We start from the raw sequence: 14,159 nt of genomic DNA, 5'->3' as shown, positions 1-14,159 counted from the left end.
TGGATTTACAATAAATAGATAAAGGGCCTAAATCAATATTAGGGGACCCAAATGCATTAGAGGGTGCAAACACAATAGTCTCTGTTTTACACTCATTTAGATGAAAGAAGTTCACAGCCAACCATGTTTCCAATTCCTTAAAACATGCAAGAAGAGGTGCTCAAGAGTTAATTTGCTTCCTTACTGGCACATATATTTGAGTATTGTCTGCATAGCAGTGAAATGATACTCTGTGTTTTTTAAAAATAGACCCAATGAAGCATATATAATGAAAACAAAATGGGTCCCAAAATGGATCCTTGTGGAATCCCACATGTAAGAGGGGCTAAAGATGATGTGAATTCACCTATGGAAACTGAAAAACTTCTATTAGTTAATAGGACTTAAACCAGTTTAAAACCGTACCTTGAATCCCTACCAATCGCTCAAGCCATGCAATAAGAATTTAATGGTCTATGGTGTCAAATGCAGCACTAAGGTCTATTAACACCAGAACTGCAGCATCCCCAGAGTCACCAAAACATCATTAAGAACCTTTAAAAGTGCAGATCCTGTACTATGATGTCCCCTAAACCCAGACTGAAATACCTCAAAGAAAGAATTACTATTCAAATAAGACTGCAGCTGAATAAAAACAGCTTTATCCAACACTTTTGAAATAAAGGTAATTTTGAAATAGGTCTATAGTTCGAATAAACTGTAGGATCCAAATTAATATTTTTAATTAAAGGCTGCACCATGGCATGTTTAAAAAAGGCCAGAACAGACCCTGATACAAGGCAGCTAATTATTATAGCTAAAACACTAGGCCCAACTGTATCAAAAGCCTGTTTGATCAGTTTTGACGGGACAGTATTAAGTGGGGATTCCGATGGCCTCAGCTGGTCTACTATTTTAGCCAAACTAGAGAGATGGAGAAGTTCAAAGTGATCAAACACCACAGGGCAACACGGAGGGACAGATACATCACAAACAGCGGGTGTTCAATTTTTAAAACAATAAATCTTTCCATAAAAACGTAATGGCCATGATGACCATTGCGTGTATAACTTAAGGCATAGCGCTGCGCTTAGTGCTAAAGCGTTCTTAAAATAGGGCCTCTCATCTCAATTAATCTCTTCTTAACATCTTAACAGTATACAAATGTTCTTAAACGAATATAGTTTAAAACAATCTTTTTAATAACCTCACATTGAATGTACAGTAATTTTCAGTGGGAATATCAATGTTGGAAAATCATAGTATATCATCATGGTATATGTAAATAAAAGCATTCTTGTCATTATAATGAATTTGCAGATGTCATGGGTTGACCTATGTTACTGTGTGTTTCGCTAAGTCTGCATAAAAAAAACATTTGATGGGCTGGGTTTGTAAACTTTTTGGGGGAACTTGTGGTTGAATTTTCCCACATTTCTCAACTGAATTTCTTCCTGAATTTCCAAAATGCCCCATTTATGCAACTTTCACATCCTTTTTAATTGAGGGGGAAAAAAAAGAAAAATCAAGTAGCTGAAAATGTGCACAAATGAAATTACAACATCTTAGTCATTGTTTGGCAGTCAAAGCAGGTCTTTGAGTCTTTCGGAACATTCGTTCATCATGCTCCTGTACCTGTTGTTCCTCACAGTCACTGTAAGTTTATTTTTGTCTTGAATTAACTCACACGTAGAAGTCACCGACTACTACTAAAAAAAAAAAAAATATTTTTTTTTTAATTGAGGAGACTATAAGTTATTTATGCATAGATCATTATGTATATACTGTATGATTTAAAAAATCTTGGTATGTGTGATTGCGTGAAGGCGACTGGTCAGGCTCAGAGAGTTCCAGGTAAACAGGAGAATGATTCCTGTGTGTGTAAAATAAGAAGCTCTATCTGGACTTTCCCTGCTGCACGGTTTGTAGAAGCCACAAAACAGGTCCAGAGCTGTGAGGACCACCTGAATGAGTTTCAGGAAAAGGTGAGTTTCTTTAAAGTCATTTTGATCAATTTATATCATTGATTTTAGTTACAGAGACTACAATGATTTTTGCAATGATTTTCCCGGTTGATGCACGCGCACTGATCCTGTCACTGGTCTGGAGCTCGCGTTTCGCGGGAAGCTCGGTCGACGTGCGCATGGATAGCAGAGCGCAATTTGGCTTCACAGACCCTGCGCACATCCTTGTCCCACATGAAAAGCGTTTTTAGCGCTCATAAAGTGAAATGAATGTAATAATGTTGCTTCATCCACTTACGGAAATGCGTACGGACGTGGCTGACATGAGAGTATAAAAATAAAGGTACATCTATATCGATATTTACGCGTTGCATCGATAACACTGGATGGTTGGTTATTGGATCCATGCATCGATCCAGATCGAAGGATCGTTACACCTCTAATACTAGTTTGCCTTACACAATACTGTCGCAAGATTTACAGATAGTCAGGACGCAAAGGCAGAGTGAAAAAACAAAAGGATTTATTAATACAAAAATAAACCAAACCAAACAAAAGCTACTCCGTAGGGGTAAAAAACAATCCAGGCTTGGAGCCCACTGAAGCTGGGCTGGGGTGGATGAGCTGGGTACATGACCGACCGGATCCAATTAGGAACAGGGACAAGAAAACACCGAAATAGATACGAAACAAGACAAACTGGCACTGGAGAACACACACGAGGAGATTAGGTGCAAGTTTCAAAGTGCAAGTTTTTGAAAACTATGCCATTATCGTCTCCGTGTAAACATACAAAAACGCGAATCATGCGCACGCGTATTACGTGTTCAGTCTATAGGCATGCGCGCGAGACATTCAAAACTAGAATGGCAGACTACAGGACTGTGTTTGTGCTGCTCAAGACTTGTAGTAATAAAGAATCCTCATCGTCCGTCCAGACAAAATTGCTCAATGCTTTCGCCATCTTCACTGTTTGTATTCACCGCTCTGTGGAAAAATGCTTATATGCGCAGGCGCGTAGTGTTTCTTTACAAAGTGACATTGCCAACTACTGGCCTGGCATGCATAATACAGCGTGTTTAGTCGTTTTCGCGGATCCGTGTGAACGCAAAACTTTTCAAAAACGCAAAGGAAAAACGTTTCCGTTTTTTAGTACATCGTTGTCGTGTAAACGTACCCTAAAACAGGGAAGAAAATCAAACAGGTTAACAGCCAGGCCGAGTGTGACTAATGAACTAATAATAGGCAAACAAGGAGGCGGGGTATGATGCAAGACTGAGAGACACGTGGCAATACAGAAATAAAACAAAGACCTGCTCTCACAAAAACCCAGACTGACAGAATGAAAGGGCCATGACACAATACACTCAAAATCTACTACATTAATGATGCTGTAAGTAATTTTTCATGGAAAGGTATGTGGAAAAATGTTCCTACTCCCTGAAAGATAATAGTTAAATAAGTGTCGTGAGATATCTCACAGGTCTCTGTGACAGCACTAGACTCTGTAAACAGCAAACAAAAATAAGTCAGTGGGCCACGGTCAATGACGCATTCTGTCTGTCAATAATTTTTGCGTGTTCTCATAGTAGTTTCAGCAAATTATTGAGGCTTAATGCTATTGTTATGCCATGCTGCTCAACAGTTTTCAGTTGAGGGTACTATTATGCTGCTGTTGTTTTTGACAACTGTTTCTGCTCGATGTTAATGTCAATAATGATAATTTGGAGTGCAGGGTTTTGGAAAGAGGGGGCGTGTCTAATCAAACTGCTCATCTTGTGTTAATTATAGAATGGCTACAATCGCTTACTGCACCTTTAAGAAATATAGAGCCAAGATCTCTAAATATTTGTTCTTACATCTCTAACAAGTCAATGTCAATTAACTAATTTGGGGGGTAACTTCCAGGTCGGGAGCCAACATTTTGAACTGCCCAAGATGGCAGCCACTCTTAAGAACATCACAGTCCGTCTGAAACTATTTGATTATCTTCACACAAGTGGACAATACAACGCTCTTCAACTGCGTCAGCTGAATGATGAGCTTGAGGAAATCTACCATACTATCAATGAAACACACTTGCATAACCCTAATAAGGAGACACATAACCTGCTAAATGAGGTACACATTTCTGTTAGTCCTATTTAAACAATAATGAAGATAAAATTAAAAGGCGACCATGACCACATTTCCAAATGGCATTTACATATTTCAGAAAAATATACCATCTGTGTTCTCAGTTGAAAAAGGCTAAAAATGATGTCCAGATTATGTACAAAGATGACGTCTTTAACCTAGAGACGATGAAGAAGAGGTTACGTGACCTTAACAACCATGCACAGACCTGCAGGACCATACCAAACAATTTTAGGAGTAAGTACATTTCATTTGTAACTATCCATGGGTAAGTTATTGTTGAGGGCGGGAAACTTATAAAGAACATCTTTAGAAGGAAACTGTATTATATAATGTATATTGTATAATGTAGTATTTGGGCAGTTTCAGTTATGAAAATGCTTAACCATTGTAAAATAACTAATCTATTTCTCATAAATATTGTGCAACTTGCAGGCACTTGCCATCAGCGTATCATGACCAAAATAAGTGCTCCAGTTGTCACCAAGCTCAATTCCCAGCACAAGTCATATATCTCTGGTGCCTGGGGCCGTGACGCCCAACTAAATAGCAACGAACGCTATTGGGAGCAGTGCCTGGTGAGTGGACACAAGCATGGCAGTTCAATCAGAATGTACAACTCGCATGAAGATTTCATGGCGAATAAGAACTACAAGGATGAACCGATAGCACCATCCTACAGTGACAAGAATGCAGTTCAGGGCTCCGGCACCATACTGTACGATAACACTGTATTTTACCAATGCTACAGCACAAATGAGATCTGCAGCTTCAACATTACAACAAAGGCAACCAAGCGAATGAAACTAAATGGTGCTGGCATAGACAATAAATTCCCTTTTTGCTACTATAGTTGCCGTGATTGGACCGATATTGACCTGGAGGCTGACCAAGACGCTGTGTGGGTGATATATGCCACTGAGGAGAACCACGGCAACATTGTTTTGAGTCGTTTAGACGCAATTGAGCTCAACATCACACATACATGGAAGACACATCTCTTTAAGAGGTCTGTCAGCAGTACGTTTATGGTGTGCGGGGTCCTGTATGCTACTCGCTATGTTAATACTCACCAAGAAGAGGTATTTTATGCCTTTGATACAAGCACAGGTCAGGAGATAAACACTCTTTCTTTACCATTTGAGAAGGTTGCTGCTGGAATAGCCAACCTGAACTACAACCCTGTTGACAGGAGACTCTACTTGTATAATGATGCCTATCTTTTAGCATATGACACCTTCTTCTGAGGGTTTTTATGTGCAGTTACCCAATAAAAACTACGTATGATAAGTTTTTTTGTGTTTCAAATTCAAAGAGTTAATGGAGTCTCATTAATGGCTGTTTTATTTCCCAAAGACTATGTGTTGATGGTCCAGAGACTTAATTTGTCAACTAGCAACTAAGAGTGGCTCTCTGATAACATACAAATGCACAAATAACAAATATGCCAATAAAATGAGAATGAGGATCAAACAAATATCAGGTTTGATTTCCAAAAATGAAAGCTCTTCTTGAGGTCTCCAATAAAAGGAACACTACTAAATCCTAATATAACCCAATTTCTAAGACTATCACACTTCTGAAATACCTAAGAAAATCTGCTTAAAACTGAAAACATCTGCATATAAAGTACCATGTTTAACATCATGAGAGAATGTTGTATACATCGTTTGTTTTTAAAGTAGTATGTAGCAGTTATTCACAGCTTTCGGCACCCTCTAGTGTTTGGATGACAGTTTCTTCTGATTGTGCCATTTCTTGCTTTAATTCTCTTGAATTTGAATGCTCATTTGGTTCTTGAACACCTGAAAAATACAGAAACAATCCATAATATTTAATGTACCAAATTTCATGTCAGTCCTTACAACTCAACTTTACCAGCAGCCAAAACAGACCCTTACACAGAGAGGCAATAACAGGTAACAAGATTAAATATGTATTATTAAATATGCATCATAAAATGGACAGTTCTGACTCTGAAATCTGATTGGATGAGCCACATTCAAAGCTGTTGTAAAATAGCCAATTGTAAACTGTTAATAATAGGATAATCACCTAACTTGGGGAAGAACTGTTTTTGTGATTATGTAAATCTTTAAAGGTGTATTTTGTTATACTCCACATCTTGCCTAACAACACACTTTACTGTGGTAATTTCACTAATGCACAACTCATGTCTTAGTACATTAATATTTGTCTACTTAGTTTGACTAGAGCAATTGCTAGGTGGACCTCTTTGAACAGTGAATTTAGCCATCTCATTACTGTGCCTCTCCTGGCTCTTATTTATATAGACAGGATTGATCTTCTGGGTTTGTCTTCGCCCCTTAGTGTTGAAGCAGAACTATCACAGAGCCAGTAGAGATTTATGAGTCATTATAATAACTCCATGAGTCATAGGCTAGAAGACAAATGGCTCTTATAATTGGAGGAGCGAGCAAAGGTCAGTCTCGACTTGTTATTGGTCAGGGGCTTCAAAAGGATATCATGCTCGATGAGTCAGTCTGACAGGTAATGGTAACCGAGTATATAAGATTCAGTACATGAGCATTTTAGAACAAGTCTTTAAATCAGCTGAGATGGAAGGGCTCAACAGCTGTTTGATTGGCATATGTGTTATATGAAGCTCTAAAACTGTCTGTGACTACTGCTAGATTTACGTATATTCTTTTTAAGTGGAGGGGAATAAATACTCACTTGAGTCTGGAACGAAGTTGTCCAACAGTTGTTGTGTGGTCTTTAGTTTGTACATCAAAAACCTGCGCTCTGTAGAAAGAATGAAACAAGTAAGCGATAATGAAAAACCAGACAGGGTGATCAGGTGAGGTATCACCTTGGGGTTTATTGTGCTAATAGAGCACAACAGACGGTTTCCGGAAGGAAAAATCCCATTAATTTTCATAAAACTTGATTCAATTGTGGACAGTGGTTCCACGTGTTTGAAATGAGTTTTCTTAACTTAAAATTACTATGTGATATCAACACAAACACTTTGTGTAGAAATAACCTAGTTGAATTGGGTAAACCCCCCAAAATTAGACATGCCAATTTTTACGTCAATAACTAGTGGAAGTGAATGTTAGCATCCTGTTACATACTGGTTGAAAGCACTACTGAGCATAGTTTAGTAATTATACTATGGTTAGCGCAACAATTACTCAATGAATCAAACAGTCACTTGCATGTGCAACATTTACCTGTCCTCATTATTAGCTCAAGCTCCACTCTTCACCGTAATGGTAACCCCCAAAAACTCCAACATAACAGAAACTCTTTTTTTCAACATACAGTAACAAAACATTAAACACTAACAAGTATCCCCCTTTATATTCATCCTGCACAAAAACACATAAAATAACACTTAATTTCTATCAAGTGCTATACAGAGCATGCTGGGAAATGGAAATCCCTTGCCCGGTTTCATCGATGCTACATTAACACCACAAAAAGTATTCATGTAGTCCTAACACAAATGGATTTAGTAAACTTCCATTTTACAAATTTCAATGATAGAACACAGTGAAATCAAGTTCTGACAAAATGTTCTAGAACTGTTTTGCTTTAGTTTTCATTTTAATTAAGTAAACTGAACAAGCAGCAAAAATCTTCTCTTTTTGAGTGAAGGCGAATACATTTTTCAACTATAACTTATAAACCTTTAAAGACAGACCTACCATGAGCTCTGAGGTTGTTACTCAATGTATCTGCTTCTATTGAATCCATCAGTTTGTTTTACTTTAACTTCATTTAAAAAACAATTGTGTGTAACAGCACAATTCCTGATGAAGAACTACACTACCCATGATCCTGAAGACAAACAATCCACCAATCAGAGAATAGCAGCAAAGTACGCCAAACAAGCTTTGAAGCGACCGCCCACTTCCATGACACACTGTGAATGATGCAACTGAGTCTCCCTACACTCTCAAACTACTTATATATTTGTATACAGTGGTGTGAAAAAGTGTTTGCCCCCTTCCTGATTTCTTATTTTTTGCATGTTTGTCACACTTAAATGTTTCAGATCACCAAACAAGTTTAAATATTAGTCAAAGATAACACAAGTAAACACAAAATGCAGTTTTTAAATGAAGGTTGTTATTATTAAGGGAAAACAAAATCCAAACCTACATGGCCCTGTGTGAAAAAGTGATTGCCCCCTAAACCTAATAACTGGTTGGACCACCCTAAGCAGCAACAACTGCAATCAAGCGTTTGCGATAACTTGCAATGAGTCTTTACGCGCTGTGGAGGAATTCTGGCCCACTCATCTTTGCAGAATTGTTGTAATTCAGCCACATTGGAGGGTTTTCGAGCATGAACTGCCTTTTTAAGGTCATGTCACAGCATCTCAATAGGATTCAGGTCAGGACTTTGACTAGGCCACTCCAAAGTCTTCATTTTGTTTTTCTTCAGCCATTCAGAGGTGGACTTGCTGGTGTGTTTTGGATCATTGTCCTGCTGCAGAACCCAAGTTCGCTTCAGCTTGAGGTCACGAACAGATGGCCGGACATTCTCCTTCAGGATTTTTTGGTAGACAGCAGAATTCATGGTTCCATTTATCACAGCAAGTCTTCCAGGTCCTGAAGCAGCAAAACAGCCCCAGACCATCACACTACCACCACCATATTTTACTGTTGGTATGATGTTCTTTTTCTGAAATGCGGTGTTACTTTTACGCCAGATGTAATGGGACACACGCCTTCCAAAAAGTTCAACTTTTGTCTCGTCAGTCCACAGAGTATTTTCCCAAAAGTCTTGGGGATCATCAAGATGTTTTCTGGCAAAAATGAGACGAGCCTTAATGTTCTTTTTGCTCAGCAGTGGTTTTTGTCTTGGAACTCTACCATGCAGGCCATTTTTGCCCAGTCTCTTTCTTATGGTGGAGTTATGAACACTGACCTTAACTGAGGCAAGTGAGGCCTGCAGTTCTTTGGATGTTGTGGGGTCTTTTGTGACCTCTTGGATGAGTCGTCGCTGCGCTCTTGGGGTAATTTTGGTCGGCCGGCCACTCCTGGGAAGGTTCACCACTGTTCCATGTTTTCGCCATTTGTGGATAATGGCTCTCACTGTGGTTCTCTGGAGTCCCAAAGCTTTAGAAATGGCTTTATAACCTTTTCCAGACTGATAGATCTCAATTACTTTCTTTCTCATTTGTTCCTGAATTTTTTTGGATCTCGGCATGATGTCTAGCTTTTGAAGATCTTTTTGGTCTACTTCACTTTGTCAGGCAGGTCCTATTTAAGTGATTTCTTGATTGAGAACAGGTGTGGCAGTAATCAGGCCTGGGTGTGGCTAGAGAAATTGAACTCAGGTGTGATAAACCACAGTTAAGTTATGTTTTAACAGGTGGGGCAAACACTTTTTCACACAGGGCCATGTAGGTTTTGATTTTGTTTTCCCTTAATAATAACAACCTTCATTTAAAAACTGCATTTTGTGTTTACTTGTGTTATCTTTGACTAATATTTAAACTTGTTTGATGGTCTGAAACATTTAAGTGTGACAAACATGCAAAAAAATAAGAAATCAGGAAGGGGGCAAACACTTTTTCACACCACTGTATATCTGAAAACTTTGCAAGAAACTTAATTATTGTGTTAAACAAACAACTTTAAATCAATAGTTTTATATTTTTCTATAGTTTTTTATTTGATTATGTCATTCGCAATGCTTTATGGAATTGTAGTTCATTCCCTCATGAATAATATTAAGTACACTGTCTTGTATCTTTGTCTATTTGCAAATACTTTTTTGCTTATTTTTTTGTTTTTTTAAATCAAAGTTTGTAATTTTGTAATTCATTTTGTAATTGTAATATTATTTTGCAATAAATAAATGGGAATAACACTTCCAAAACCAAGGCAACCTGAAAAGGTAGGCGGGCACTGCTGGGCTCAATTACATGGCTACATACAATATAAACAAATACATGGACATGCAATATTGATATGAGTTTAAACAATTTTATTTGCTTACTTCAGGGTCGGAAATTAAGGGGGACTCTTATGCCATTGAACGTGACAAAAATGTTGGGGCAAATATTGCCAGTTAATTGTGAAGTTAATTTCTGACACTGTGGACAATTATTCAGAAATATTTGATGGCTGAATGCCGTGTAATACATTTGTTTATACAATACATTCATTAAACACCCCGATGTTAAATAAACTCCCACAGAATAATGTCCAAATTTAGTGCAGACATTTTCACTCTGTAGGTACTGATTTAACTCTCATTCCTTTTAAGGAACCAAATAATACATGCTAATATGTACAAACATACCTATTTCATGCCGCTTTTGTTTTTCGAGTTCTAGCTTGGTGCTGAGGTGCTCCACTTTCTCATGTTGTAGATCTAGCTGAAAAGCCAAGTGCCATCAAAGCACATACACACACACACACACACACACACACACACACACACACACACACACACACACACAAACACACACAAAACACAAGACAAGCCATTACTACAAAAGTTCTTGACTTGAGGATACATGTATCTGTTTTTAAAATGCACTAAATTACCACCTTTTAATTAGTGTAAAGAGGAGCAATAAATATCATGCAAAATGTAATATCACCTGTTCACGTAAGGTCTTGACCTCTTTGATTAGCCTGGTCACACACATCACCTGTTGCTGGTAGGCAAAGAGGGCCTGTGTCCTTCTAAATTAAAAAACAAAACAAAAACATAACTAAGTTTTACATTATAATATGTTCCACAACAGTAATTATCGAAGCCTAGGCTATATTGATACACCTAATAATATCTATCTTTACAAAATCTCACAAAGTTGTTGAAGATTAACTCACGCCACATCCAGTTCTGTCTCCAACTCTTGTAAACTCAGGGAGAAATCAGGATTTCTCATCTCTAAATCTATAAATGTGAAAAAAATAAAAAATATGTAGTAGTCTAAGCATATATGTTTATGAGTTTGTGAGTGTGTACATACGTGCAAACTTAACTATAGCTTAGGGGCAAAATTGCTAAGTAAATGTATGCGTGTGTGAGTGAGTGAGTGCTTCACCTGTAGTAAAGGGTGGCAGGTAGCTCATAAGAATACTGTTGGTCCAGTCATCTTTCAGCTCTCTGTAATAACAAAACTACTGTAAACTTCATTGAAAAAAGGCAATTCTTGTAATCTGAGATATTCATGTGTGCCTGTGTCTGAACGCATGAGCAACAAAGTTTTGATGTGCGAACCCAGCTGAATTATTTGATTTTTAAATTTAGATTTAAATGTCAAACTATTGTGAGACAGCATAGTATGTAATATGAGACAACATTATCAGTACTTGAACTTGTCATTGAGCAGGAGGTCGTCAGTGAGCCCATGGCGTTTAAAGAAACCTATTGCATCACTGTCAGCATGAAGAATAAGGGCATCATATTGTCCTACCACAGACTGAGTCTTCAAAAGCTGTCCATGAAACACACAAACATAAAACAGACTAGATCTTAACACTGGTAAATTAACCAAAAAAAACCCCAACTAAATAGCAGTACTGCAGACAAACAACAGAGGGTAGTGTCTATGCACAAGCAAAACATGTCATACAACTTGGCCTACATCTTTTCAGCAAAGTTCTTTAACTTCAAGTTTATGTGTGTAATTTTTGTCTCGTATCGCAGCTTAATCTGCAGAGAGAACTGTAAGCCATTTGTAGATTTATATCACCTAAAAGTGTAACACTGTAGAACTATCAAAAAATCTTTTGTTTCTGGCACCCGTACAGCCTGACACAGCAACATTAGCTCAAACTTCGGTGTGAGTTTGGGGTGGGACTATCTGTTTGTACAAAAATGGAAGACAGGGAAAAATTTTGGAATCTGTTGATTTTTTTTTGCGATTCAGTTTGGTGACGCTAGTGCCGCAGAAATTACACACTTGATCTTTAAACAGCAAGTAATAAAGTTGTAGCTGCCATGATACCATGATTTGCATGTCGTCCACAACTGTGCAAATCAAAATTCAAAGATGTGACAAGTCTGGTTTGGGCCAACCAAGTATGTGTGGTTTGCTCTTCAAGACTAAATGTGTGTGTGTGTGTGTGTGTGTGTGTGTGTTTTATTACCTCCATGATGTAGCTACCAATCCCAAGGTGCCAATAACGTTTCCTCACAGCCAACAGAGACAACTGAAGCACTTTGTCTCCTGTAGACCTACATCCCAAATTGAGAGAAACCAAAATCTTATCATTGTCTTCATTAGATCAGCTACTGCTGTAGTTGGTCTCCTTACATTAACAGTTGCAGCACATTAGCAGTGGTCATGGTTTGATTCCCCATATGAGTGGTAGTAGATGTTTTATGCTTTATTATGGGAGCAGTATTATGCTGTTGCCCATTATGCTGTGCTTTATAGCTCTTATGCTAATACAATGGAGTCCAAAAGTCTGAAACCACATTGAAAGTCTGGGATTCAACATCTCTTTTAAACCAGTAAATGAACAGAAAGTTTTTTTAAATAAAAGTTGTGATGTAAAATGAAGGCAAAATATTTAGGATTCTGCACTTTTTCTAGGTCACCAAATAAGACAATTTGTGACATTGACCATGTTAACGCCTTTGTACAAAAGGTCATATTTCCTTGCTCTCTGGAACATTCTCAAATCATGCTGGGATAACATGGATCATCAGGTTTTGCATAAACACTCACTGAGCACTCTGTTTGGAAAACACTTAGACCTACTTATTCATGCAATTTTCTAATCAGCCAATCGTGTGGCAGCAGTGCAATGCATAAAATCATGCAGATACGGGTCAGGAACTTTAATTAATGTTCACATCAACCATCAGAATGGGGAAAAAATTTGATCTCAGTGATTTCAACCGTGGCATGATTGTTGGTGCCAGACGGGCTGGTTTGAGTATTTCTGTAACTGCTGATCTCCTGGGATTTTCACGTGCAGCAGTCTCAAGAGTTTACTCAGAATGGTGCCAAAAACAAACAACATCCAGTGAGTGGCAGTTCTGCAGTTGGAAAGAGAGTTGTTGATGAGACAGGTCAACAACGAATGGCCAGACTGGTTCGAGCTGACAGAAAGGCTTTGCTAACTCAGATAACCACTCTGTACAATTGTAGTGAGCAGAATAGCAACTCAGAATGCACAACACATCAAACCTTGAGGCGGATGAGCTACAACAGCTGAAGACAACGTCTGGAACTTTATGAAGACCATAGTGTTCCTAATAAAGTGCTCAGTGAGTGTACTTGTGGAGTCCATGCCAGTTCAATTGCATACTGTCATTAAATAAAAAAGGGGGACATACTGTACCAAATACTAAAAGAATCTGAAATTCATGTACATTTTTCAACCAAAAAAGTATTAAAATAGAAAAATGCTAAATACAAGCATTGTCACTATTGCTCTCACACTTTTGAACCCCAATGTACTGTATATAAGCACCAGAGGATTACAATACAGCTATAGCTATTAACATCACTCACGATAAATCACTAATAATATTATAAAATATGAAATATAAAATCAGAGAATCATCCTATTAAAATCTTGACATCTTGAGTCTCTATGTTCTTCTCAGTGTGTGTGAGGTGGTTATACTAAACCACAGGCCATATGGAAGCCATTGGCACAAATACAGAGGGCAGGAGAGAGAGAGCACAAGAGAGGAAGCAATAGTCTTTCATTGACTGGTAATAACACACCAAAGCTAGTAGGGCAGGGCAGGTCTCTCCACTCTCCTGGCCCTGTGCACTGGAAATAGACTCAGGGTGGAGCAACAGCATTCATTGGGATCTTATAATGACAAGGCTTGTTTCAGTTTCATGATATAAATAAAGTCTTTTTTAGAAATCCTGGATGGAATCCACTCATAATGAGGTAAAATCCTGACTGAGGCTACAGGCAGGGACAGACAGGAGTTTGTTCTTCCATTAGGACAGAGTTTGCTTTGGGCTTTTGGATTTTCAGTGGAAGATGTTTAAAAACTGTGAATGGATTTGCATCAACACCTTGATATGCAGTAAGACTGAGAAGGCTTAGATAAAGCAGATTAGAGTTTTGTGAATTTGGATGATTGCAATGAAAAGTGTGTGAATGGTAG

The 14,159-nt window shown here is 38.1% G+C and overlaps 2 protein-coding genes across 2 annotated transcripts; one reads left to right on the top strand and one right to left on the bottom strand.

Moving 5' to 3' along the window:
* The first annotated feature begins 1,496 nt into the window (after nt 1–1,496).
* LOC127436137 (olfactomedin-like) lies at nt 1,497–5,459 on the top strand. Its single transcript, XM_051690085.1, has 5 exons — nt 1,497–1,635; nt 1,806–1,964; nt 3,852–4,064; nt 4,184–4,316; nt 4,515–5,459. Exons 1-5 carry the CDS (start codon nt 1,603–1,605, stop codon nt 5,324–5,326), a joined length of 1,350 nt encoding a protein of 449 aa, XP_051546045.1. The 5' UTR covers nt 1,497–1,602; the 3' UTR covers nt 5,327–5,459.
* Nucleotides 5,460–5,757: 298 nt separating this feature from the next.
* On the bottom strand, nt 5,758–11,170 carry si:dkeyp-50b9.1 (uncharacterized). Its single transcript, XM_051690087.1, has 6 exons — nt 11,119–11,170; nt 10,901–10,967; nt 10,669–10,753; nt 10,365–10,440; nt 6,777–6,845; nt 5,758–5,884 (listed from the first exon to the last, which is right to left on the bottom strand). Exons 1-6 carry the CDS (start codon nt 11,144–11,146, stop codon nt 5,775–5,777), a joined length of 435 nt encoding a protein of 144 aa, XP_051546047.1. The 5' UTR covers nt 11,147–11,170; the 3' UTR covers nt 5,758–5,774.
* Between the last annotated feature and the right edge of the window lie 2,989 nt (nt 11,171–14,159).

Source organism: Myxocyprinus asiaticus, chromosome 46 (genome assembly GCF_019703515.2).
Source record: "Myxocyprinus asiaticus isolate MX2 ecotype Aquarium Trade chromosome 46, UBuf_Myxa_2, whole genome shotgun sequence".
NCBI classification, from domain to species: Eukaryota; Metazoa; Chordata; class Actinopteri; order Cypriniformes; family Catostomidae; genus Myxocyprinus; species Myxocyprinus asiaticus.
Note: the sequence above shows the minus strand (reverse complement) of the source record. Positions and strands in the feature narration are given on the sequence as shown.